The 27,430-nt window shown below is 45.4% G+C and overlaps 1 protein-coding gene across 2 annotated transcripts in view; it reads left to right on the forward strand.

The window, feature by feature from the left end:
* Positions 1-27,430, forward strand: part of rffl (ring finger and FYVE-like domain containing E3 ubiquitin protein ligase) — an 82,225-nt gene that overhangs the window by 27,218 nt on the left and 27,577 nt on the right. For both annotated transcript variants that reach the window (XM_048557367.2, XM_048557368.2), the window contains one exon: positions 14,359-14,546. In XM_048557367.2, the coding sequence (XP_048413324.1) occupies positions 14,370-14,546 (177 nt within the window). In that variant the 5' untranslated portion in view covers positions 14,359-14,369. The remainder of the gene's footprint in view (positions 1-14,358; positions 14,547-27,430) is intronic.

The raw sequence follows: 27,430 nt of genomic DNA on the forward strand, positions 1-27,430 counted from the left end.
TTTTACCAAAATGGATAACCTCAATGTGAAGAATGGAAAGTGTGGATTTACAAGAGAAAATTGGGTGTCTTTGTCAATAACGCAATGAAAGCTAACTTGGAGGTGCATCAAGTTAACAGGAAGCCAAATGGCATGTTAGCTTTTAATAAATTTGAAGTACAGGGATAGTGAAGCCTCGCTTCAGTTGTATAAGATCTTGTGGAGTATTGTATTGCGGAGAGCAGTTTTGCCCTCCTCATCTCAGGAAAGATGATATTGTCATAGAGGCAGTGCAACAAAGGTTCATTGAGATTTCTTCCTGGAATAACAGAATTGTCCTATGAAGAGAGACCAAATTTTAAAAAATTCTCTACAGTTTTGGAGAGTGAGAGGTGATCTCATTGAAACTTACAAAATACTTAAGAGGATTGATGTAGATATGACATGTCCCCTGGTTGGTGAATCTGAAACTGGGAGGAAAACATAAATATAAGGAAAATGCTACTTGGGTCTGAGATAGAGATAGTAGGAACTGCCAACACTGGAGAATGTGAGATAACAAGGTGTAGAGCTGGATGAACACAGCAGGCCAAGCAGCATCAGGGGTGCAGGAAGGCTGACATTTCGGGTCTGGATGCTTCTTCAGAAATTTCAGACTCTTCAGAAGGGTCCAGACCCAAACCATCAGCTTTCCTGCTCCTTGCTTGTTGCTGTGTTCATCCGGCTCCACACCTTGTTAACTCTGAGATGAGATGAGTTTTTTTTTAAAAAACTCAGGGGGCTGTGAACTTTTGGAATTCTCTACCACCGAAGGTTGAGGGCTCAGTTTTTGAGTAGGTTTAAGGTACTAATTGATAGTTTTCTTTATTACCAGTGATATTGAAGTGTTCAATGACTGGGCATGCTGAATGGCTGACTCCTTTTCCTATTCAGGCTTGAGCTGATGACTGGCATGTAGCATTCATGCCAATTACGAGTCAGGTGATGACTTTCCCTGACAAGGGAGAATGCAATCCATTAGTCCTTAACGTTGAATAGCATTATGATAGATGAGTTACCCACCATCAACATCCCAAAGCTCACCTTTTACCAGAAATTGAACTAAGCCAGGTATATTGACCATCATGGTTTGAAGAGCACATTAGAAGCTGGGAGTTTTGCAGTATGTACATCAATCCTGACTGTGCAAAGCTTGATCACTACTTACAAGACACAAGTCAGGAGTGTGATGGAATATTTCCACTTATAGCTCCAAAAATACACCAGTTTGACAACGTCCAGGAGTAAGCAGCCCATTCAATTGGTACTCCACACACGACCTTCAACGTGCACCTTCTCCTCTACCAATCCACTATCATAGCAGTTTGTACCATTTACAAGATGTACTGCATCAGATGGCTGAGGTATTACACAGTACCTTCCAAAATTGCAACCTTTATTACTTAGAAGGATAGAGGCAGCAGACAGAGTATACTTGCACCTGCAAGTTCATCTACAGGCCGTGCACCATCATCCTGACATGGAGCTATGTCGTCATTCTTTCACTGTCACTCGGACCAAATCCTGGAACTTCTTCCTCAACTGAATTCTTTGTGTACTTACACCACACAGGAGCAGTAGCTCTACATGACAGCTCACCACTGCCACTATCTCAACGAAACTTTGGTATGGCAATAAATGTTGGTGTAGCCACTGCCTGCATTTGTGAAAGAACAGAAAAAAGATAATTATCCAAATCTCTTGAAGGCCTCAATTGAATCTTCCTCAGTCACATTCTGACAGAGAATTTAATATCATAAACACTTGCAGCAGTTTTTTAATAAGTGGTGTACCTCATGTTTCTCTAGCATTTTTTTACCAGTCACTTTAAATCCATGACCACAGGTTCTCTATTCTTCCATCAACAGGGACCGTTTCTCCCTGTCTTGCCACGAGCACTTGTGATGTGGAATATCTCTTACAAATTTACTGTTGCTCTCGTTGGGGAGAACAGCTCCATCATCTTCAGTCTATCCACATAATTGAATATCCTCATCCTGAAATTGTTCTCACGGATTTTCTCTGCACTCTCTTTAACAGCTTTACATTAAACCTTCCAAAGGTATTGTATCTTACTTTGGATATCAGACTCCAGTTGAGACCTTACCAATGTTTTGGACAGAAACATAGGAACATTGGAATTAAGAGGGGGAATAGGCAGTTTGGCCCTTTTGAGCTTGTTGTGCCATTTAATATGATTATGGTTGATCTTATCCTGGTCTTTGGGGCACGGTGGCGCAGTGGTTAGCACTGCAGCCTCACAGTGCCAGGGACCCAGGTTCGATTTCAGCCTCAGCTAACTGTCTGTGTGGAGTTTGCACATTCTCCCCGTGTCAGCGTGGGTTGCCTCCGGGTGCTGCGGTTTCTTCCCACAGTCCAAAGATGTGCAGGCTAGGTGGATTGGCCATGCTTAATTGCCTGTAGTGTTCAGGGGTGTGTGGGTTATAGGCGGGTGGTCTGGGTGGGATGCTCCAAAAGGCGGTGTGGACTTGTTGGGTCAAAGGGCCTGTTTCCACACTGTAGGGAATCTGGATGTGAGTTTGCTCGCTGAGCTGGAAGGTTCGTTTTCAGACGTTTCGTCACCATTCTAGGTAACATCATCAGTGAGCCTCCGACGAAGCGCTGGTGTTATGTCCCGCTTTCTATTTATCTGGTTAGGTTTCCTTGGGTTGGTGATGTCATTTCCTGCATTGGTGATGTCATTTCCTGTTCTTTTTCTCAGGGGATGGTAGATTGGCTCCAAATCAATGTGTTTGTTGATGGAGTTCCGGTTGGAATGCCATGCTTCTAGGAATTCTCGTGCGTGTCTCTGTTTGGCTTGTCCGAGGATGGATGTGTTGTCCCAATCAAAGTGGTGTCCTTCCTCATCTGTACATAAGGATACGAGTGATAGTGGGTCATGTCGTTTTGTGGCTAGTTGATGTTCATGTATCCTGGTGGCTAGCTTTCTGCCAGTTTGTCCAATGTAGTGTTTGTCACAGTTCTTGCAAGGTATTTTGTAAATGGCGTTCGTTTTATTTGTTGTCTGTATAGGGTCTTTCAAGTTCATTAGCTGCTGTTTTAGTGTGTTGGTGGGTTTGTGGGCTACCCTGATGCCAAGAGGTCCGAGTAGTCTGGCAGTCATTTCAGAAATGTCTTCGATGTAGGGGAGAGTGGTTATGGTTTCTGATCCTCAGCAATAAACCCAAACAAACAGACAACACGGGCTCAGAAACCATAACCACTCTCCCCTACATCAAAGACATTTCTGAAATGACTGCCAGACTACTCGGACCTCTTGGCATCAGGGTAGCCCACAAACCCACCAACACACTAAAACAGCAGCTAATGAACTTGAAAGACCCTATACAGACAACAAATAAAACGAGCGCCATTTACAAAATACCTTGCAAGAACTTTGACAAACACTACATTGGACAAACTGGCAGAAAGCTAGCCACCAGGATACATGAACATCAACTAGCCACAAAACGACATGACCTACTATCACTCGTATCCTTACATACAGATGAGGAAGGACACCACTTTGATTGGGACAACACATCCATCCTCGGACAAGCCAAACAGAGACACGCACGAGAATTCCTAGAAGCATGGCATTCCAACCGGGACTCCATCAACAAACACATTGATTTGGAGCCAATCTACCATTCCCTGAGAAAAAGAACAGGAAATGACATCACCAATGCAGGAAATGACATCACCAACCCAAGGAAACCTAACCAGATAAATAGAAAGCGGGACATAACACCAGCGCTTCGTCGGAGGCTCACTGATGATGTTACCTAGAATGGTGACGAAACGTCTGAAAACGAACCTTCCAGCTCAGCGAGCAAACTCACATCCAGAACCTCAACCTGAGCTACAAATCTTCTCAAAACTCGCTAGCACCTGTAGGGAATCTAATCTAATCTAATCTAATCTTAACTCCACTTTCCTGCCTGTTCTCAATAGCCCTTTTATCTTTTTGTGCTTTTTGTGTTTTTTGTCAAAAACATACCTATATCTGTCTTGAACTGGTTGGTTAATTCTGCCTCCACTGCATTCTGGGGCAGAGAGTTACACACAAGTTTACAACCCTCTGAGTAAAATAGCTTGTCCACATCTCAGTTTTGAACCTGTTTTCATTCACTCTATATCTATGACATCTTACTCTAGTCTGTCCCACAAGGGGGAGCATCTGTTCAACATCTGCCTTACCAATCCCCTTTAGCATCTTGTATGCCTGAATCAGATGCTGCTTCATTCTTCTGAACTCCAGTGAGTACAAACCCATGCTATTCAACCACTTCTTGTATGACAGCCCTTTCACCCCTGGAATCAATCTAATGAACTGCCTCTGAACTACCTCCGATGTCACCACATCCTTCCTCGAGTAAGAAGACATGAACTGGACACAGTGTTCCAGGTGTGGTCACACCACCTCTTATAATTGTAGCAACTCTTCTTTCTTATATGCTGCATTTGTACAAGTTGTTTTTGTACTGTTTTCATATTCATGGATCCCAGGATCCTGCATGTTTTACTTTTTCAACCTGTCCTCATTGCCCTTAATGATTTGTGTTCACTCGTTTCCAATCTTGCTGTTCAAGAACCCCCTTTAGAAAAGCTGCACCTTTTCATTTGTCTTGCCTTTCCTTCCTTATCAAACAAATCACTACTTCGTGCTATACTTATGGGGACTTCTGGTTACAGTTTGGTTCTGAGATTATTTTTGGCTTTTTCTTCATTGTGTATCCATTCAAGGATGGCTTTTTGTTTTTGTTTAATGACTGTTGAGTTTACCCCTGCAACGACTTGTGCTTTCAGAGGATCTTCCCCTCAAGTATTAGAGTTTTTTGAATTACTTCCTGACCTGCAACTGTAATCACCAGTTGCATTGCCCTTTTGTACTTTTCAATCTTTCTCTCAATTCTGCCAATCAATATACCTCATCATTTTGAGTATTTAGTCAATAATTAAACTTGCCAGAAGCTTGTCCGACTTGTCTCAGCATTATCACTTCCTTCTACTTGGACCCATCTGAAATATAATTACTCAACTTAGGAACTAGCCTTTGGATGCAGCACTGTGTTCACTGTGTGTGACATCTGATCTGTGTTGTAATCACTCACGTTAACTGTGAATGCTATATTCAGTTCTTCAAGACCTGCTCCAGAAAGCAAATGGGCATTTGATGACCCCTGCGCTTTATTTACTTTCATTAGGTGCTTTTTTTTTGTACAGTTTCATCTCTGAAAGTATATTTCCTTTCCATTGCTTAACAGACTTTGAGCTGCAATATTGTAACTATAATCACATTTTGAGCAATGTCTCTTAACTCCTTTATTGGCAAATCCCTCCCACCCCAAATTAGCTGTTAGAAACTTAATTCACATTCTGGTTTTTTTGTCTTATTCTAACTCCACTGCTGGAGAATGGCCGTGCCAGTATTGGGCTTGTTGAATTTTGTGGTTGGATAGATGTCCAGGGCGAGGCAGCAGCTGGGGGCCTGACCTGGAACACTGAGTGCTTGGTGCGCGGACCTAAGACGACTGAGGATCAGCACAAATACCGAAGGTGAAACCAAGGCCTGATGTGGGACTTTGGCAATCTGAGGTCCTAGGAGTGAGCCCAACATGTGCAGCAACAACGAGAGCAGGGGAAAGTGTGCCAAAGCAGAAGAGATTGAGCCCTTGTAGGAAGTGCAGTCATAGCATGGCTAAGCACTTAAAAAACACAGCAATGTTTTAGTTTTCAGCTTTATTTCTTTATCCTTTGACTTAATACTTAGAAGGACTGTAATGTTTAAATTTTACCTTTAGTTCCTCATTTCTTTCTAACTTAATCTTAAGTTGGTGTCCTAGGTGCTTGTATCTAAGATGGCACCATGTGTGGCCACATTGAAAGTTTTTCACTGCAGCCCTGTACTTGAGTACAGACGACAAAGTCTAAATATAAAATCTAAATTCACAACTTTATCCCTTTTCTCTAACATTTGCATGTAATAAAAGGCAAGTGCTGCAGATGTTAGAAATCTGAAATAAGAGCATAAAATGTTAGACAAACTCAGTGGGTTTGGCAGCTTTTGTGGAGGAGGAAGCCATTAATATTTTGAGTCCACAATGACTGCTCTTCAGAACATTACATTACTTTACCATATAATACTTCTGTCCTTAATAACTATCATTGTTGAGAGACTAAATATGCTCACCAAGTCTAAGCAAAGTAGAATGCAACCTTATTTAATACCATTCAGATCCATGGCAACTGCCTTGTTAAGTGCCAAATGTGACAGCATCCTTTGTTACTCTTGAGCATATTTCACATTTGTTAATCTCTTCCATTAGACTCTCAAATGTCAGCATTTTTAGCAGGATTTTTTAGTTTGTGACAAGTAGAATCAGCAAATAACCTACACCGAAAAATATTAAGTCTTGTTAAGGAGTTGCAACAGTATTCTGACTGGGTAATTTGTAGTTTCACTGTCTTTCCAAAAATGATGTGGTATATGGTAAGGCAATTAAGTTTAATTTGTGCCGTTTTCATAGCTTTATTCAACATCGTTATCTCACTTGATTATACACGTCGTCTTTATTTAAGGTGGGTATACTTGCATATGTGGCAGTTCAGAAGAGGTTATTTGGATACACGCTGTTATGAGGAGATTGGGCCTGCACACATTGAAGTTTAGAAATGCAGAAAGTGAACTTACTGAGTGGCATATAACATTCCAAGATAGCATTTACCCTGTCAAGCTAAGAGGATGTTTCTTCTTGGGGGGGGGGGGAAATCCAGAACTGGGGACGGGGCGGGGGGCACAGTCCGAAAATAAGTGTTCTCCCATTTAAGACAGACTGAAAAGTGGTTTGATCAACCATAACCTTATTGAATGGCAGAGGAGGCTTGATCAACCAAGTGACTGACCTACGGATCCTATTTTATGTTTTTGTATTAGTTTTTAGAAAATCAGTTACTCCAATTACTTTGCAAGTCTTTGCAGTTCTTTCTTTAGTGACCTCAATGTTATTACAAAACCTAAAGCAACTAATATTTTATATTCCTCATCTCTATGACTTCCATCCTTGTATCATTCCTCATTACTTAGTGAATCAAGATAACATTTCAGCCAATCGTTTCCACAAGAGCATAAGAACTAGGAGCAGGAGTAGGCCGTTCGGCCCTTCGAGCCCGCTCCGCCATTCAGTAAGATCATGGCTAATCTTTTCATGGACTCTGATCCCCTTACCCGCGCTCTTGCAGTATCCCTTAATTCCTTTATTGTTCAAAAAAAATCTACCCTAGCTTTAAAAAAGTGTAATGAAGTAGCGTCAACTACTTAACTGGGCAAGGAATTCCATAGAATAGCAACCCTCTGAGTGAAGAAGTTCCAAATCAATTCAGTCCTAAATCTGCTCCCTCTAATTTTGAGGCTATGCCCTCTTGTCCTGGCTTCACCTGCCAGTGGGAACATCCTCTCTACTTCTATCTTATCTATTTCCTTTGTAATTTTATATGTTTCTATAAGATCCCCCCTCAGTCTTCTGAATTTGGGAAACTTGGATCCAAGTAGAATTCAGTATTGCACAGTTACAGAAATCCATGATTAATGTATTGAGCAGAGGACATCATGATAGTCCTCAGAATTATTTCAAGATGTATTATTTTAAGGTCTGAACTTCTCCAATTTGAATTATTCCCTGCATAATGATACCTCGAATCATAACCAAAAGATCTATTAATATTTCTTTGAGCATTTGTGAAAATATAAAATATATTGACAACAAGCAAGTTTGAACTTGTAATAGGGGAAAAAATCTTTAAGATGTTACATTCTATTTGCTGTTCTGTATGTCTCAGAAACCTGAACAGTAATGACCTGTGAAGGAAAATAAGGCCCTTTGTAATGTGGATTCTAAGACAAATATAGCATTATAAATACTAGATCATAAGATAATGAAGAGGTACTTGAAATTGCAAGAGTGAAAATAACTCTAAAGTGACCTCTGCAGAAGAAAATTCAGAATTTCGGCTGTTTGATTTGTTGGAAACTGAGCAACTATAGTGCTCTTTTCTTGAAGGCGGAAAGAGGGCTTGAACTCTGCACAGCTGAATGATGAATGTAATCATGATTACAGTCAAGTTATGTTGCATGTGAAGATTGCATCAGACTGACAAGCATGACCTACTATGACAAAGGTCTAATAGGAGAAGCTACAAACAAAACTGAAATGTTCCATTGTTATGAGTCCCAGAATCATAGAATAAAATCCCTACAGTCCAAATAGAGGTCATTTAGCTCATTGAGTCAGGACCGGCTCTCTGAAGAGCATCCCACCCAAGACTGTGCTTGTTCTTTTTTCCTGGAAAAGGGCTAACCTAACCCTATTATTTTAAAAAATTCTGCTTTACCTCTTAGACTGATTAGTCTGACATCTCCTTTAGAGATGTTATTAGCATATGTAATCAAGGTCAAAGTGACCTAGGCATTTACAGAAATTTGATCTGATTGGAGAGGACTGACATTGAATTGTAAAGGTCAGAGCATGACTAACTAACCTAACTGAAGTTTTTGTGTTTATAGTTATAGGCAGGAGAAAGTCCACTGTTGGAGTTTACATACACTTCTGGAACACATTTAATAAGGGTCCACTTAACAGACTGATGCCTAAAATTTAACGATTATTGCCTACTTAGGGCATAGATTTAAGTTAGCAGACAGAAAATAGGACAAATAATATTTGATGAATTGAAAATTAGTGACTCAAGGTGTCCCAGAAGGATCTGTGCAGTGGATTGAAGGAAGCCTGCATAATTTAGTCATTATTATTATTTCTCCCTTTTCTGAGAATTTAGTTTTGGTGTTAGGCAGGGATTTATGCCACATTATTTCAGATGGAAGTATGTTCGAGTCTGCTGTCCTGAGTAATCTTAATTCTTTAATATTTTCATATTATACAACAACATGTTCTTAATTTAAAGCATTCTGGACTAGTGTTGAGAAAAACTATATTATCCTGTGTTCCTTCAACATTTTGCACTATTGATTTCTGAAACTAAAAGTGATTTTTGGAGGGTGAAAATCAGACTTTTTAAGTTTGACCTTGTTCTGATTAATGCTCCAATTTCAATTGATTCAGTTTACAACCATTCCCAAAAATGTGTAAAATCAATAAAAACACACCATTTGGTATAGATAACAAAGTGTGGAGCTGGATGAACACAGCAGGCCAAGCAGCATCTCAGGAGCACAAAAACTGACGTTTCAGGCCTAGACCCTTCTTCAGAGAGGGGGATGGGGGAGGGTTCTGAAATAAATCGGGAGAAAGGGGCGGCGGACCGAGGATGGATAGAGAAGAAGATAGGTGGAGAGGAGAGTATAGGTGGGGAGGTGGAGAGGGGTATGTCAGTCCGGGGAGGACAGACAGGTCAAGGAGGCGGGATGAGGTTGGTAGGTGGGAAATGGAGGTGCGGCTTGAGGTGGAAGGGGGGATAGGTGAGAGGAAGAACAGGTTAGGGAGGCGGGGATGAGCTGGGCTGGTTTTGTGATGCACTGGGGGGAGAGGACGAACTGGGCTGGTTTTGGGATGCAGTCAGGAAGGGGGAGATTTTGAAGCTTGTGAAGTCCACATTGATACCATTGGGCTGCAGGGTTCCCAAGCAGAATGAGTTGCTGTCCCTGCAACCTTCGGGTGGCATCATTGTGGCACTGCAGGAGGCCCATGAGGGACATGTCGTCTAAGGAATGGGAGGGGGGAGTTAAAATGGTTTGCGACTGGGAGGTGTGGTTGTTTATTGTGAACCAAGCAGAGGTGTTCTGCAAAGCGGTCCCCAAGCCTCCGCTTGGTTTCCAATGTAGAGGAAGCGACACTGGGTACAGTGGATACAGTATACTACATTGATAGATGTGCAGGTGAACATCTACTTAATATGGAAAGTCATCTTGGGGCCTGGGATGGGGGTGAGGGAGGAGGTGTGGGGACAATTGTAGCACTTCCTGCGGTTACAGGGGAAGGTGCCGGGGGTGGTGGAGTTGAAGGGGAGTGTGGAGCAGACGAGCGAGTCATGGAGTGAGTGGTCTCTCCGGAAGGCAGACAAGGGTGGGGATGGAAAAACGTTTTTGGTGGTGGGGTCGGATTGTAGATGGCGGAAGTGTCGGAGGATGATGCGTTGTATCAGGAGGTTGATGGGGTGGTATGTGAGGATGAGGGGGATACTCTTAGGGCGCTTATTGCGGGGGCGGGGTGTGAGGGAAGTGTTGCGGGAAATGCGGGACACGTGGTCAAGAGCGTTCTCGACCACTGCTGGGAGGAAGTTGTGGTCTTTGAAGAATGCGGACATCTGGGATGTGCAGGAGTGGAATGCCTCATCCTGGGAGCAGATGCGCCGGAGGCGAAGGAATTGGGATTAGGGAATGGAATTTTAGCGGGGGGGGAGATGGTGCCAAAGAGAAGTTGTTGAGGGTGAGGACGTGTTTAGCTTGGTGGATGAGGGTGTCGGTGGAGGGGGACTGGTGGGGCCTCCGGGACAGGAAGAAGCGGAGGACCTTAGCCTAACCCTCCGCTCCAACCCCAACCTCACCATCAAACCCGCAGACAAGGGAGGCGCAGTTGGAGTATGGCGCACTGACCTCTACATCGCCAAGGCCAAACACCAACTCTCCGACACTACCACCTATCCCCCCCTTGATCATGATCCCACACCCGGGCACCAAACCATCATCTCCAATACCATCCATGGCCTCATCACCTCAGAGGACCCTCCACCCACAGCCTCCAACCTCATTGTTCCCCAACCCTGCACCGCCCGCTTCTATCTCCTTCCCAAAATCCACAAACCTGCCTGCCCTGGCCGACCTATTGTCTCCGCCTGCTCCTGCCCCACCGAACTCATCCCCACCACTCCATTTTCTCCCCCTTGGTCCAGGAACTCCCCACCTACACCCGTGTCACCACCCACTCCCTCCCCCTTCTCCAGAACTTCCAATTCCCTGGCCTCCACCACCTCATTTTCACCATGGACGTCCAGTCCCTATACACCTGCATTCCTCATGCAGATGGCCTCAAGGCCCTCTGCTTCTTCCTGTCCCGCAGGCTCTACTGGTCTCCCTCCACCGACACCCTCATCCACCTAGCCAAACTCGTCCTCACCCGCAACAACTTCTCTTTCGATTCCTCCCTCTTCATACAGACAAAGGGGGTGGCCATGGGTGACCACATGGGACCAAGCTATGCCTGCCTCTTTGTAGATTATGTGGAACAGTCCCTCTTCCACACCTACACTGGCCCCAAACCCCACCTCTTCTTCTGTTGCATTGATGACTGTGTTGGCGCCACCTCTCTCTCTCAAGAAGAGCTCAAACAGTTCGTCCACTTCACCAACACCTTCCGCCCCAACCTCAAGTTCACCTGGGCCATCTCCAACACATCCCTCAACTTCCTGGACCCTTCTGTCTCTATCTCAGGCAACCAGCTAGATACCAATGTCCACTTCAAGCCCACCGACTCCCACAGCTACTTAGAATACACCTCCTCCCACCCAACCCCCTGCAAAAATTCCATCTCGTATTCCCAATTCCTTCGCCTCCGCCGCATATCCCAGATGTCCGCATTCTTCAAGGACCGCAACTTCCCCCCCCCCCCCCCCGCACCCCCCCCCCGAGCAGTGGTCGAGAACGCCCTTGACCGTGTCTCCCTCATTTCCCGCAACACTTCCCTCACACCCCGCCCCCCCGCAATAAGCGGCCTAAGAGGATCCCTCTCGTCCTCACATACCTCCCCACCAACCTCCGGATACAACGCATCATCCTCTGACACTTCTGCCATCTACAATCTGACCCCACCACCCAAGACATTTTTTTCCATCCCCACCCTTGCCTGCCTTCCAGAGAGACCACTCTCTCCGTGACTCCCTTGTCTGCTCCACACTCCCCTCCAACCCCACCACTCCCGGCACCTTCCCCTGTAACCGCAGGAAGTGCTACAATTGCCCCCACACCTCCTCCCTCACCCCCATCCCAGGCCCCAGGATGACTTTCCATATGAAGCAGATGTTCACCTGCACGTCTGCCAATGTAGTATACTGTATCCACCATACCCGGTGTGGCTTCCTCTACATTGGGGAAACCAAGCGGAGGCTTGGGGACTGCTTTGCAGAACACCTCCGCTTGGTTCGCAATAAACAACCACACCTCCCATGGCGAACCATTTTAACTCCCCCTCCCATTCCTTAGACAACATGTCCATCATGGGACTTCTGCAGTGCCACAATGATGCCACCCGAAGGTTGCAGGAACAGCAACTCATATTCTGCTTGGGAACTCTGCAGCTCAATGGTATTAATGTGGACTTCACAAGCTTCAAATTCTCCCCCTTCCCCACTGCATCCCAAAACCAGCCCAGCTCGGACCCACCTCCCTAACCTGTTCTTTCTCTCACCTGTCCCCCCCTCCCACTTCAAGCCACAACTCCATTTCCCACCTACCAACCTCATCCCGCCTCCTTGACTGATCCCCTCCCCACCTATACTGTCCTCTCCACCTATCTTCTCCTCTATCCATGTTCGGTCCACTTCCCCCTCTCTCCCTATTTATTTCAGAACCCTCTCCCCATCCCCCTCTCTGATGAAAGGTCTAGGCCCGAAACATCAGCTTTTGTACTCCTGAGATGCTGCTTGGCCTGCTGTGTTCATCCAGCTCCACACTTTGTTATCTTGGATTCTCCAGCATCTGTAGTTCCCATTATCTCTCTTCACCATTTGGTATTGAATTGGGTATCGGAAACTAACTTTTTTGACAAAGGCTCACCAAGCTCAGTCAACTCTGTAAAGTTGTCCCCATCTTTAACACTTGGCCCCCCTACTAACCAAGCTCACGAAATCCTGAAGAGCAGTCAAACCATATTTGTGGCAATGGTAAGAGAATCAATATGAGATAAAGACTTTATTGACCTGATCTTCTCTAACCTGCATCTGGATTTAATAATATTGGCAGTGAATTCTGCACAGTCCTTTTGAAGACAAATCTTGTCTTTCCACATTTTGTGCTGTGGCATGCTCACTCTGCTATTGGCATGTTTGCTGATGCTTGACTGGCACCAGTCTGCCCCAGATCTCATTATAGTCTTGACTAATCAGGGACAAATGAACGGAACTCCAGTGGTGATTTGACGGTGATTGACCTTCACATCTAGGTGACATTTCATTGAGGCATAAAGAGTCCCAATATAATTGAGGTCAGTGGATATTAAGAGGGTAAACTCTCCACTAGTTGGACTCAGACCAGCAAAAAGACACTTGCTGCTACAAGTAAATCATCTTGTCCTAGTCTGTTTTAGCAGGAGTTCCTCAGGGTGGTATCCTAGGTCCAGATATCTTCAGCTGCTTTAGCAATGACCTTTCCTCCATCATGTCAGAAATGAGAATATTTGTTGATTACCGAATAATTGGTTTCGTGCACAAATAATGGAGCTGCCCATACCCATGTGCAGCAAGACCTAGACAACATTTCAAACTTGGCTGATATGTGGCAAGTAATTTGTGCAACATAAGTGACAGGCAGCGACCATATCCAACAAGAGGAAGTCAGATCACCTCCCTGTGACATTCCCAGATATGATCATTTTAACCTCACTGTCAACATCCCGAATGCCACAATTGTGAGTCAGCTATGTAAATACATTGGCAACAAGTGCTGGTCTGAGGCTGGGAATCCTGCAGTAAATAATTCACCATGTGATCACCTAAACCTGCACATTGTTTACATGGCATAAGTCAGGAGAATATTAGAATACTTGGGTCTTAACCTGGATGATTTGAGCCCAGCAATACTGAAAAGGCCCAATACCATCTAAAAACAGTTTGCCTGTTCGATAGCCAACCACTATGTTCAATACTTTCACTGCAGCCACATTTCATTGGCCACATTTATGTATTGTTTTCAAGATGCTGTGCACCCACTTATCAAGGTTTCTTTGAGAGTTCTTCCCAAGCCCTGGAACCTCATTACCCCAAAGGATGGTAGAAGGCATCTGGGAATTCCACCAAATCCATTTTCCACTCCAAACTGTACACATTCTGACTTGGAAGTGTATCAGCTATTCTTTCTTTGTTGCGGAGTCCAAGTGCTAACAGTTTGGGAATGCCTTCATGATACAGTTTTAATGTTCAAGAAGGCAGCTAACTATCACCTTCCCAAGAGCGGTTAGGATGGGTAACAAATGATGTCCTTATCAGAGATGCCCACGTAGAATAAATGAATGAAGAAGTGGTGATAAATTGTATGAAGTTGAATATATTAAAACTGCAAATATTGCCATGTAATAGTCTTCTGGAAGTTATAAATGAACTGTTGTGTTTTCCTAGACGGCTTTGCAATGTGGACCTCATGCTGCAACTGGTTCTGTGTGGACAACCAGACCATGGATGAACCTGAACATAATCCTAGAAGGCAGGCATACACTAATGCAGGCTACAACTCTCAGTCATCTCCATCTGGATTAGGACACACATGCAGAGCTTGCGGTTCCCGATTTGAAAATCCACTGAGAAAGGTTGGTACAAGTGTGAGTTAGAGGTTAGAATTAAATTGATCTCCTCTTACACAGAAGTGAAGATTCATTTTCAATGCAAGTTGCAACTTGGATCTAAAAATCCCTCAAAGTTAATAATATAGTGTGGTGTCAACTTTGACTTTAATCTGCGCTCAAAAAATTTTGTGGCAGTAGCAAATTATATTCTCTTAATACTTGCGAACTGTATTTTGATGATTTTGTTCATTTCTTGCGTGGTCCTTTTGTTAAAGGATATACTGTTTTGAAAGGACTGGAACTTATCGGGAATATCTATTAATCTGTCCCACGTGGTTTTATTGTTGGGAATAGACCCTTGAATTGCATTAGAAGCTTTTTTCTTTTTCTTTAATAATACGAAATATTCAATTGGTTGATAACTCTTTTTTCTGGCTGTGACTTGTTATTGTAAATGGAATTTGGGGCAGAAATCAAATTCTTCAGAAAGATGACTTTTCAAATAGGAATATTTCATGGCAGATCACGTAAATTGCTATCTCCATATAAAATAGAGTACATGCTCCTAAATCCCTGTCTGCTAAGACTTGTGTTCCCATTAGCTTACTGCTTAGATAACATCTATATCAAAAGGCTTTAAATGTTGCTTGACGAGGAAAACTTGCGCTTTGGAACTGACTGATCATTTTTAAGTTTCAGGTCTGTAACAATCAGCAACATGAAGCTTTTTAAAGTCAATAGCTGCATGATTTGCATTCCCTAGGTGTATAATTTCTGATTCAGTGACAATATTAATAATAAAAAGCTTCTATTTCCGCTGAATATATTTGCTCCTCCTTGTGATCTGAATTTTTTTCATTCTTTGCCTCCAACCTATCTCTAATATGTTAATTAAATAATTTTTTTGTGATTTAGTCTGTTTAACGGTTTTGTGTCTCCTGTGCCCTGTGTTTTGTGCCAACTTCCTCTGCAGTATGTCCTCAGCCTTTCTGTATAGTTCTTCTATTTCAAAATGTGAAATAGGAGCAATAGTTCACAATACACTCCCTTGACCTTCTTTAAGGTTTTGGCTGATCTTCAAATTCAGATTCATCTTCCTGCCCTATCCCTATATTGATTTCCTTAGTTACCAAGAATCTATTAATCTCTCACTTTCTTGACTTTGTTTGCAATATCCATTTCTCACTTTCTAAGGCATAGCGTGTACCAGGGGAAGCAGTCTGTAAATAATGTGACTGAGATGAGACCAAGAGAAACCAATTAAATAAAATTTGAATTTGAAATTTGTAAACTCAAATTTAATATACAAAGTAATATTTATAACGTAGCAGATATTCAAAAAATTACTACATTTCAAAGAAAAGCAGTGCATTTAGTTCAGCATACTGCAGCTTTTAGTTTGTACTTGTGCCTACACTTTTGGAATTCTCTTGTTTGACAACATAGAACACTTATTCTATGTCCGAGCTTGTTGTTTTATGTGCCTTATTTCATCTTCCACTCTTGATGGGAAATAACTGAGTTAGTAAAGGTAAATGAGCATAAGTAGGAGCGAACATAGGCCATTCAGCCTATCGAGTTTCTTCTGTCATTCAACAAGGTCAGTGATCTGGTAATCCTGGATTCCACTTTCATGTCTTTTTCTCAATAACCCTTCATTCCCTTACTGATTAAAACTGTCTGTCTCAGGCTTGAATACATTTAATGACCCAACCTCTACAGCCCCTGCAGTAAAGAATGAGTGGTGCCTTATTCTGATCCTGCACTCTCCAACAAAAGAAGACAGCCTTTCCTCATCTACCTTGTCAGATTCCCTAAGAATTGTATTGCCTGTCATTCTTCTAAACTCCAACAAGTGCATGCCCAAATTACTTAGCCTATCCTCGTAAGAAAGTCCTCCATACCTAGGATCAATCCAGTGAATCTTCCCTGGACTGTCTCCAATGCCAGTATAATTTCCTTAGCGAAGGGACCAAAGCTGTTCACAGTATTCCAAGTATAGTCTGACCAGTGCCTTGTATAGTTTTAGCAAGAACTCCTCATTTTTATATGTCATTCCCTTTGAAATAATGGCTAATATTCCATTTCCCTTCCTGCAGCTTTCTGCAACCTTTCTCCATTTAAATCATATTCAGCTGTTCTGTTCTTGCTGCCAAAGTGCATAATTTCACGTTTCCCCATGTTATAGTCCATTTGCCAGGCTTTACCCACTTTCTTAATCTACCTATATGCCTTTGCATACTCTATCATCCTTACCACTTGTCTTCCCACCTATTTGCATTTGCAAACTTGGCTACAGTGAATTTACTTTCCTCATTCAAGTCATTAACGTATATTTAAAAACATTTTGTGGCACAAGTTGCAATCAATTGTGATTCCTGTGGCACCTCAATAGTTATGGGTTGCCATCCTGAAAATTCCCCCCTATTCCAACTCCCCTACCTTTTGTTATTAGTTAACCAATCATCTATCCATGCGAAAATGAATGTCTCCAACACCACGTGACTACTGCTTCCCCTGAAGTCGGCAACCACGTGACTGCTGTTTCTGCTGACATAGGAGACCACGTGACTGCTGATGTCAGCAACGATTTGTTACTTCTGCTTCTGTGCACACCCACTCCTGGGGAAATCTCCACCCCAACTCCTGGCCCCAGGTATACACCCAGCCCCAGCCTTAAGCCTTGCTGGATAGTCACCAATCCCCTGGATCTCCCCCTCACTGAGGCTGAACAGTCAGTCTTCAACAAACGGCTCACCTTCATTCCCCTGCGCCCACACATGAACAGATTCTGCGCAGTCATGATGTCATGCTCTTTTTCCACAGCCTCTGCCTCCACGCCTATTTCTTTGAGCAGGAATACAACTCACCCTCTAATGACCCCTTCTCCCACCTCCAGCAAACTCCATCCTCCTGGACACCCCCACCCGGCCTCCTACCCTCCCTCGACCTCTTCGTCTCAAATTGCCGATGCAACATTAATCGCTTGGATCACTCCACCCCTCTCGCTTATTCCAACCTGTCCCCACTGGAAAGCACAGCCCTCTGCTCCCTTCACTCCAACCCCAACCTCACTATTAAACCTGTTGACAAGGGGTGCACAGTGATAGTATAACATACTGACTTCTACATCGCTGACACTTACTTTAGGGACTATAGTTTCCCCTCCCCTGTAATTAAGGATGCCCTCGACTGCATCTCCTCCATCCCCCTCACTGATGCCTTTAAACCCCTCTCCTCAGCAACAATAAGGATAGAGTCCCCTTTATCCTCAAATACAGCCTCACTAACCTCCAAATCCAATGTATCATCATATGACATTTATGCCACAGACAATAGGTGCAAGAGTAGGCTATTCGGTCCTTCGAGCCAGCACCACCATTCATTATGATCATGGCTGATCATCCACAATCAATATCCTGTTCCTGCCTTGTCCCCATAACCCTGGATTCCACTATCTTTAAGAGCTCTATCTATCTCTTCCTTGAAACTATCCAGAGACTTGGCCTCCACTGCCTTCTGGGGCAGAGCATTCCATATATCCACCACTCTCTGGGTGAAGAAGTTTTGCCATCTACAATCAGATCCCACCACAAAAATATTTCCTTCCCCACCCCTGTCAACTTTCCATAGAGACCATTCATTCTGCATCTCCCTTGTCTGCTCTACCCTCCCCACCAATTTCTCCACCACACCTAGTACTTTTCCCTGCAGCCCCAAGAGGTGCAACAACTGCCCCAACACCACTTCTCTCACTTCCATCCAAGGCCCCAAACAATCTTTCCAGATCAGACAAAGACTTGCCTGCGCTTCATCCAACCCGATCTATTGCATCCTTTGCTCCCAACGTGGTCTCCTGGAAATCGGGGAGACCAAACACAGACTCGGGGACTGATTTGCAGAGCACCTGTGCTCTGCACACATCAACCAACCAGACCTTCCGGTTGCCATCCCATTTTATTTCCCCCTCCCACTCCCCTGACGACCTGCCCATCCTTGGCACCTTCCACTGTCAGAGTGAGGCTAAAAGTAAACTGGAGGAACAACATAGTATTTTGTCATGGGAGCTTACAGCCCAGTGGCCTCAACATTTGACTTTACCAGGTTCGAAATCCCTCCCACACCCTTCCCCCACCCCACCCTTATTCCATGTCCAACGGTCTCCCTGATCTGACCTGACCTAACCAAAGCTGTCCATCTTCCTACTCGCTTATCTGCTCCACCCTTCGTGCGAACCAATCACAATAACCCCTCCTTGCATCCACTTAACACCATTGCTCCTACCCTTTCCCCAGCCCCCTCGCTCCTGCCTGTATTTATCTCTGCCCCGCCCCAAGTCTGGACAAAAGGTTTGGCTCGAAATGTTGACTTTCCTGCTCCTCTGTCTGACCTGCTGTGCTTTTCCAGCCTCTCTCCTATCGACGCTCCAACATCTGTTCTCTTTTTAAATAGCCTAACATGGTACCTTAACAAACACCTGATAATCCAAATTTCATCCACTACATCCCTTCTATCTTGCTTATTACCACCTCAAAGAATTGTAATAAATCTGTTAGATATGATTTTGTGAAGCCAGCTTGACTCTGTTTGATCATATTATGTATTTCTAAATGTCCTGCTATGACACTCTTTATAATAGCCTTAACGTTTTTCCAATACCAGAAATTAAACAAACTAACCAATAGTTGTTGTTTCTGTTCTTTTCCCTGTAATAAAGGTATTATATTGTCAACTTTCCAATCATTAGGGACTTTTCTAGAGTCTAAGGATTTCGGGAAGATTACTACCAGTGCGTCCACAATCTCTGTTGCTACTTTTAAAATCCCAAGATGCATTTCATCAGGTCCAACGGACCTATTGGTCTTTGTCACTATTAGTTTCCTCAGTACTTTATTTCTAGTGATAGTCAAAATTATTTCATGTTCACCCTTTGCCCTTTGATTACTTAGTATTTTTAGGATGCTATTAGTGTTTTATACTGTGATGATTGATGCAAAGTATTTATTCAACTCCTCTGCTGTTTCCTGATTCCTCATTATTATTTCCCCAGCCTCATTCTTTAAGGAGCCTCTGTTTGCTTTGGTCTGTCTATTCTCCTTTATATATTAATACTTTATTGTCTGTCCTGATGTTATTTCAAGTCTACCATCGAAGTTTATTTTTTCCCTTTTCTTGGATTATCTTCTGTTTTTTTAAAATATTCTCAATAATCTGGTTTACTACTACTCTTTGCCACACTGTATATTATCTCTTTCAGTTGATGCTATCCTTAATTAACTTCTCCAGTTAACCCATTTTTAGCTTATTCCCTTCTTGGGATCTTAATTTCTCACTGGGATTGACCATTGTGAGCCATGAACTATTTTCCTAAATAATTCAACTCTCTCTTATGCAAGATAATAAAATGTGAGGCTGGATGAACACAGCAGGCCAAGTAGCATCTCAGGAGCACAAAAGCTGACGTTTCGGGCCTAGACCCTTCATCAGAGAGGGGGATGGGGTGAGGGAACTGGGATAAATAGGGAGAGAGGGGGAGGCGGACCGAAGATGGAGAGAAAAGAAGATAGGTGGAGAGAGTATAGGTGGGGAGGTAGGGAGGGGATAGGTCAGTCCAGGGAAGACGGACAGGTCAAGGAGATGGGATGAGGTTAGTAGGTAGATGGGGGTGCGGCTTGGGGTGGGAGGAAGGGATGGGTGAGAGGAAGAACAGGTTAGGGAGGCAGAGACAGGTTGGGGATAATGGGAACTGCAGATGCTGGAGAATTCCAAGATAACAAAATGTGAGGCTGGATGAACACAGCAGGCCAAGCAGCATCTCAGGAGCACAAAAGCTGACGTTTTGGGCCTGGACCCTTCATCAGAGAGGGGGATGGGGAGAGGGAACTGGAATAAATAGGGAGAGAGGGGGAGGCGGACCGAAGATGGAGAGTAAAGAAGATAGGTGGAGAGAGTATAGGTGGGGAGGTAGGGAGGGGATAGGTCAGTCCAGGGAAGACGGACAGGTCAAGGAGGTGGGCTGAGGTTAGTAGGTAGATGGGGGTGCGGCTTGGGGTGGGAGGAAGGGATGGGTGAGAGGAAGAACCGGTTAGGGAGGCAGAGACAGGTTGGACTGGTTTTGGGATGCAGTGGGTGGGGGGGAAGAGCTGGGCTGGTTGTGTGGTGCAGTGGGGGGAGGGGACGAACTGGGCTGGTTTAGGGATGCAGTAGGGGAAGGGGAGATTTTGAAACTGGTGAAGTCTACATTGATACCATTAGGCTGCAGGGTTCCCAGGCGGAATATGAGTTGCTGTTCCTGCAACCTTCGGGTGGCATCATTGTGGCAGTGCAGGAGGCCCATGATGGACATGTCATCTAAAGAATGGGAGGGGGAGTGGAAATGGTTTGCGACTGGGAGGTGCAGTTGTTTGTTGCGAACTGAGCGGAGGTGTTCAGCAAAGCGGTCTCCAAGCCTCTGCTTGTTTTCCCCAATGTAGAGGAAGCCACGCCGGGTACAGTGGATGCAGTATACCACATTGGCAGATGTGCAGGTGAACCTCTGCTTAATGTGGAATGTGATCTTGGGGCCTGGGATAGGGGTGAGGGAGGAGGTGTGGCGGCAAGTGTAGCATTTCCTGCGGTTGCAGGGGAAGGTGCCGGGTGTGGTGGGGTTGGAGGGCAGTGTGGAGCGAACAAGGGAGTCACGGAGAGAGTGGTGTCTCCGGAAAGCAGACAGCCTCACATTTTATTATCTTGGATTCTCCAGCACCTCCAGGCGCTGCAATCCAACCTGCCCCAGCTCAGAGCCTCCCTCTCCCAGACCTTCAAAGGACCCCTGCTGTTTTTTATCCTCCGCAGGATCCACAGACTGAATACCCAGTTTCACTCAGCTTTACTGGACACCAAAAATCGTAAGTACAACCAACTCACTGGCCCCTGCCACCCACAAGAGGATTCCTGCGCCTCCCAAATCCCGAGTCTGTCCCTGCCCCTCCCCCACCATGCACCCGCCGCCATTGACCATGAGGACACGGCCGGAGACCCCACCGATGACGTCACATCCACCTCCGTCGGCCACAGAACTTCCGGAACCGCTGCTGCAGTCACCACCTCCACTTCCAGGTACAACACCTCACACACCACCCTCACCGCAGCCGCTGCCGCCCACCCCGATACTCCAACCGCTGACGGAACCCCGCCCACAGCCGACGCTGACAGAACCCCGCCCACGGCCGACGCCGACAGAACCTCGCCCACGGCCGACGACCTCATCGCTCCGCCCACAACCTCCACAGCCAGCAACCCCAGAGAAGACAGCCACACTGAACCCTGCCGCATCTTCACCATCCCCCCAGACCTTCCACTGACTGAGGACGAACAGTCAGTCCTTAGTAAGGGGCTCACCTTTGTCCCCCTACAACCACACGTCAACGAATACCAGTCACGATTGGACATAGAGCAGTTTTTCCGCCGTCTTCGCCTCCATGCCTACTTCTTCAACCGGGAGCCTAACCCTCCCTCCACTGACCCCTTCACCCGCTTCCAACACAAGTCCTCCTCCTGGACACCACCCCCAGGCCTCCTACCCTACCTCGACCTCTTCATCTCCAACTGCCGTCGAGACATTAACCGCCTCAACCTCTCCACCCCTCTCACCCACTCCAGCCTCTCCCCCGCAGAACGGGCAGCCCTCCGCTCCCTCCGCTCCAACCCCAACCTCACCATCAAACCCGCAGACAAGGGTGGCGCAGTGTTAGTATGGCGCACTGACCTCTACATCGCCGAGGCCAGACGCCAACTCTCCGACACCACCTCCTACCGCCCCCTCGATCATGACCCCACACCCGAGCACCAAACCATCATCTCCAACACCGTTCATGACCTCATCACCTCAGGGGACCACCCACCCACAGCCTCCAACCTCACTGTTCCCCAACCCCGCACATCCCGTTTCTATCTCCTTCCCAAAATCCACAAACCTGCCTGCCCTGGTCGACCCATCGTCTCAGCCTGCTCCTGCCCCACCAAACTCATCTCCACCTATCTGGACTCTATTTTCTCCCCTTTGGTCCAGGAACTCCCCACCTACGTCCGTGACACCACCCACGCCCTCCACCTCCTCCAGGACTTCCAATTCCCTAGCCCCCAACACCTCATCTTCACCATGAATGTCCAGTCCCTATACACCTGCATTGCGCATGCAGATGGCCTCAAGGCCCTCCGCTTCTTCCTGTCCCGCAGGCCCGACCAGACCCCTTCCACCGACACCCTCATCCGCCTAGCTGAACTCGTCCTCACCCTCAACAACTTCTCTTTTGACTCCTCCCACTTCCTACAGACTAAGGGGGTGGCCATGGACACCCGCATGGGCCCCAGCTATGCCTACCTCTTTGTAGGTTACATGGAACAGTCCCTCTTCCGCACCTACACAGGCCCCAAACTACACCTCTTCCTCCGGTACATTGATGACCGTATCGGCGCCGCCTCATGCTCCCCAGAGGAGCTCGAACAATTCATCCACTTCACCAACACCTTCCACCCCAACCTTCAGTTCACCTGGGCCATCTCCAGCACATCCCTCACCTTCCTGGACCTCTCAGTCTCCATCTCAGGCAACCAGCTTGTAACTGATGTCCATTTCAAGCCCACCGACTCCCACAGCTACCTAGAATACACCTCCTCCCACCCACCCTCCTGCAAAAATTCCATCCCCTATTCCCAACTCCTCCGCCTCCGCCGCATCTGCTCCCACGATAAGACATTCCACTCCCACACATCCCAGATGTCCAAGTTCTTCAAGGACCGCAACTTTCCCCCCACAGTGATCGAGAACGCCCTTGACCACGTCTCCCCTATTTCCCGCAACACATCCCTCACACCCCGCCCCCGCCACAACCGCCCAAAGAGGACCCCCCTCGTTCTCACACACCACCCTACCAACCTCCGGATACAACGCATCATCCTCCGACACTTCCGCCATTTACAATCCGACCCCACCACCCAAGACATTTTTCCATCCCCACCCCTGTCTGCTTTCCGGAGAGACCACTCTCTCCGTGACTCCCTTGTTCGCTCCACACTGCCCTCCAACCCCACCACAGCCGGCACCTTCCCCTGCAACCTCAGGAAATGCTACACTTGCCCCCACACCTCCTCCCTCACCCCTATCCCAGGCCCCAAGATCACATTCCACATTAAGCAGAGGTTCACCTGCACATCTGCCAATGTTGTATACTGCATCCACTGTACCCGGTGTGGCTTCCTCTACATTGGGGAAACCAAGCGGAGCCTTGGAGACCGCTTTGTGAACTGAGCGGAGGTGTTCTGCAACGAACAACTGCACCTCCCAGTCGCAAACCATTTCCACTCCCCCTCCCATTCTTTAGATGACATGTCCATCATGGGTCTCCTGCAGTGCCACAATGATGCCACCCGAAGGTTGCAGGAACAGCAACTCATATTCCGCCTGGGAACCCTGCAGCCATATGGTATCAATGTGGACTTCACCAGTTTCAAAATCTCCCCTTCCCCAACTGCATCCCTAAACCAGCCCAGTTCGTCCCCTCCCCCCACTGCACCACACAACCAGCCCAGCTCTTCCCCCCCACCCACTGCATCCCAAAACCAGTCCAACCTGTCTCTGCCTCCCTAACCGGTTCTTCCTCTCACCCATCCCTTCCTCCCACCCCAAGCCGCACCCCCATCTACCTACTAACCTCATCCCACCTCCTTGACCTGTCCGTCTTCCCTGGACTGACCTATCCCCTCCCTACCTCCCCACCTACACTCTCTCCACCTATCTTATTTACTCTCCATCTTCGGTCCGCCTCCCCCTCTCTCCCTATTTATTCCAGAGCCCTCACCCCATCCCCCTCTCTGATGAAGGGTCTACGCCCGAAACGTCAGCTTTTGTGCTCCTGAGATGCTGCTTGGCCTGCTGTGTTCATCCACCCTCACATTTTATTATCTTGGATTCTCCAGCTTCTGCAGTTCCCATTATCTCTTTTATGCAAGACTGCTTTCCCAGTCTACTCTTAACACTAACTGGATTCGTTTTGTAAAAACCCTAATTTAAGTTCAGCATAACTGTTTTTGACCTAAGTTTCTCCCCCCCCAAATGAAATCCTAAATTCTGCCATGTTATGGTCACTGTTTTCTAGGGGTTCTTTCCCTCCAAGATAATTTAATTAATCTGCCTCTCCATATGTCACCAACTCCGAAATAGCCTAATCCCTGGTTGTATCCACGACATATTGCTCTGGGAAGTTGTCCCAGGTGCACTCTGAATTCAACCGCGTGACTATCTTTTTAATTTTCATGTTGACGAAGGCAATCAGATTGGCAGTCACCGATGATAAATGTAGTGTGTGTTCTTTTTTAACATGCCATCATTCACCTTATTTATTCTGTCCTACTGTATGTAATTTAGGCTTGTCAATAATATCAAAGCTGAATAAAGCATGATCCCCTCCAACATTGCTTTTCTCAGCAAAAGTACTTTTAAAAATGTATGTTGTGTGATATTGAGTGTATTTAAGGGTGATGTATATTTAATTAAAGTGTGACATGTTAAGCTGCAGTTTTGTGATATTTTTGGATTTTTTTTCTGATAGTTGCATTTCCTTTGAAGTCAGGACAGAATAAAGCAATCAGGAAACGAAAACTAATACAGGTACTAAGTGCACAAGGATATCTTCTGTTGCCAGTGAGGAGGAGCATGTAGGGGGAAAGAGGAGAGGGCCCAGGACAGATCCTTGGTTGACACCAGAGGTGATGTGGGAGCAGAAAGAGAAACCCACAGGTGATTCTCTGGCTCTGTTTTGGACAAATAAGAATGGTGGCAGACTAGTGCCCTCTCTCCTTGTCCAAAGCAGAAGATCAGCCGTGGTCTCACTTAACGGTGGTTCAGAAAGTAGGCAATTCAATCCTATTTGTAATGGTCTTTGTGGGTGACAGTGAAGATGCACTAAGGAGGGTGGTGCGGTTAACTGTGTTAAAGGCCAATGATAGATCAAGAGGGATGATCAGGGATTATCCTTTTATCCTTCATTCGCAGGATGTGCATGGCATTGGCTAGGTCAACCTTCATTGTCCATCTTAATTGCCTAGAGGACAGTTAAGAGCCAACCACATTGCTGTGAATCTAGCTATACCTAGTAAAGATGATAATTTCCTTCCCTAACGTTTGCAGTAGTAAACTAGGTTGGTTTTTCTAACAGTCAATGGTCATCATTAAACTCTTAATTCCAGATTTTTATTGAATTCAAATTCTACCACCTGTTGTAGTGAGATTCAAACCAGAACATTTCCTGACTGTCAAGTTTAATAGTCTAAAGTCAATAGCACCAGGCCATTGTCTCCTCTTTCGTTGTCATGGAGATTGTAGTCTGTGACTTTCTTGAGATCTGCAATGGTGATGTGGCAGAAGTAGATAACTAAATGGATGGACTTGGACTTGGGGATTGGGAAAAGATTGGTGTGGATATGGAAGGCAAAAGGGAAAGAAAATTAAGGTTTTAAGGTTTGAAGAAAGGGTGATTAACAGGGACAGTAGTCAAGGTTTTTTAAATTAGTAAGTGAGTAATGATAGCAAGTTGTAAGAATAAGGAAATAATACCTGAGGTGAGAGACAGAGTTAGCAATACCAACTATGAAAACCTTTAGAGGCTGTGAGAGAAACAAAGGAGAGAATTGCCCCAGTGAACTAGGGGAAGGTAAGGAGATTTTCAGGAACCATTTGATCAGCTTTACCTAACTCTTGTGAGAAGCCCCTGAGCTGCTCTTGCTTCTTAGAGGGGAGGATAGATGAATTGGGGATGGGTTAAAAATTATTAGTAATATTGGGGTGGGGTGGGAGGGGTTGAGGGAGGTGGGCGTGAAGAAAACTGAAGTTATCTTTGCATTCCAGGATGATGCTAGAACAGTGAGCATTAAAAGCAGGATACAGTGTTGCTTATGTGGCCCTACTAAGTCTGGTGATGAATGGTTTAACGGCTACGTTGTTTGGATTTAAGTGGAGATGAAAGCCACGGCACGATGAGGGAATAATAGTTTTAATAGGGTTGTAGATTTAGAGGTGCTGGTAAGGATATATTTGGACAGATCAGTACCTGTATAAATGTGGAGCACCAAGACTAGATGATTGTGATTTTGAAAGTGATTTGGGAGAGAGCTTTTTCCGAAGGGCCAGGCATGGAAGGGAGTAGGGTTGGAGAGGGATGCAAATGAGGAGCTGTGCAACCACTGTGGCATGATGTAATTTTGTAGGATGATGGTATGTCGAACTCTTGAACTTGTAAATAATAAAACTCAAACAGAGTTCCTTAATAGCTGTATTGTTGTGGAAGCTGTAAGAACATAAGAAACAATAGCCAGAATAGACCACTTGTCTCCTCAAGACTGCCCCACCATTCTGAAATATCATGGCTGATCCGCCCCAGATTTCAACTCCAACTCCTCTCTTGTGCCACCTCATCACAGCGATCATGTGTCAGATATTCCAAAAATCTATCCACCTCCTTTTTAGATACTTCGTGATCCAACGTTCACACCTCTGATGTAGAGAATTCCACACACTCATGACCCTCTTGGAGAAAAAGTTGCTGTGGGCATCTCAGTTTTGAGTCAGCGTCCCCTTATTCCGTAAATATGTCATCTAACTTGAGATCCCCTCTCTAGTGGAAACATCATCTCAACTTCAGCCCAGTCAATGCCCTCTCAAAATCTTGGTTATTCTAGGAAGATCACCACTTATTCTTCTAATCTGTAATGAATAAAAACCTAATCTGTTTAGCTGTTCTGGATAAGATAGTCCCTTTATCCCAGGCATCAGCATACTGAACAACTTTTGAACTACTTCCACATCCTTTCTTAGTGTTCACAGTACCCTGGTTGTGGCTTCTGTATAGTTGTAACAAGACTTCCGTATTTGT

Source organism: Stegostoma tigrinum, chromosome 27, assembly GCF_030684315.1.
Source record: "Stegostoma tigrinum isolate sSteTig4 chromosome 27, sSteTig4.hap1, whole genome shotgun sequence".
Classification (NCBI taxonomy): domain Eukaryota; kingdom Metazoa; phylum Chordata; class Chondrichthyes; order Orectolobiformes; family Stegostomatidae; genus Stegostoma; species Stegostoma tigrinum.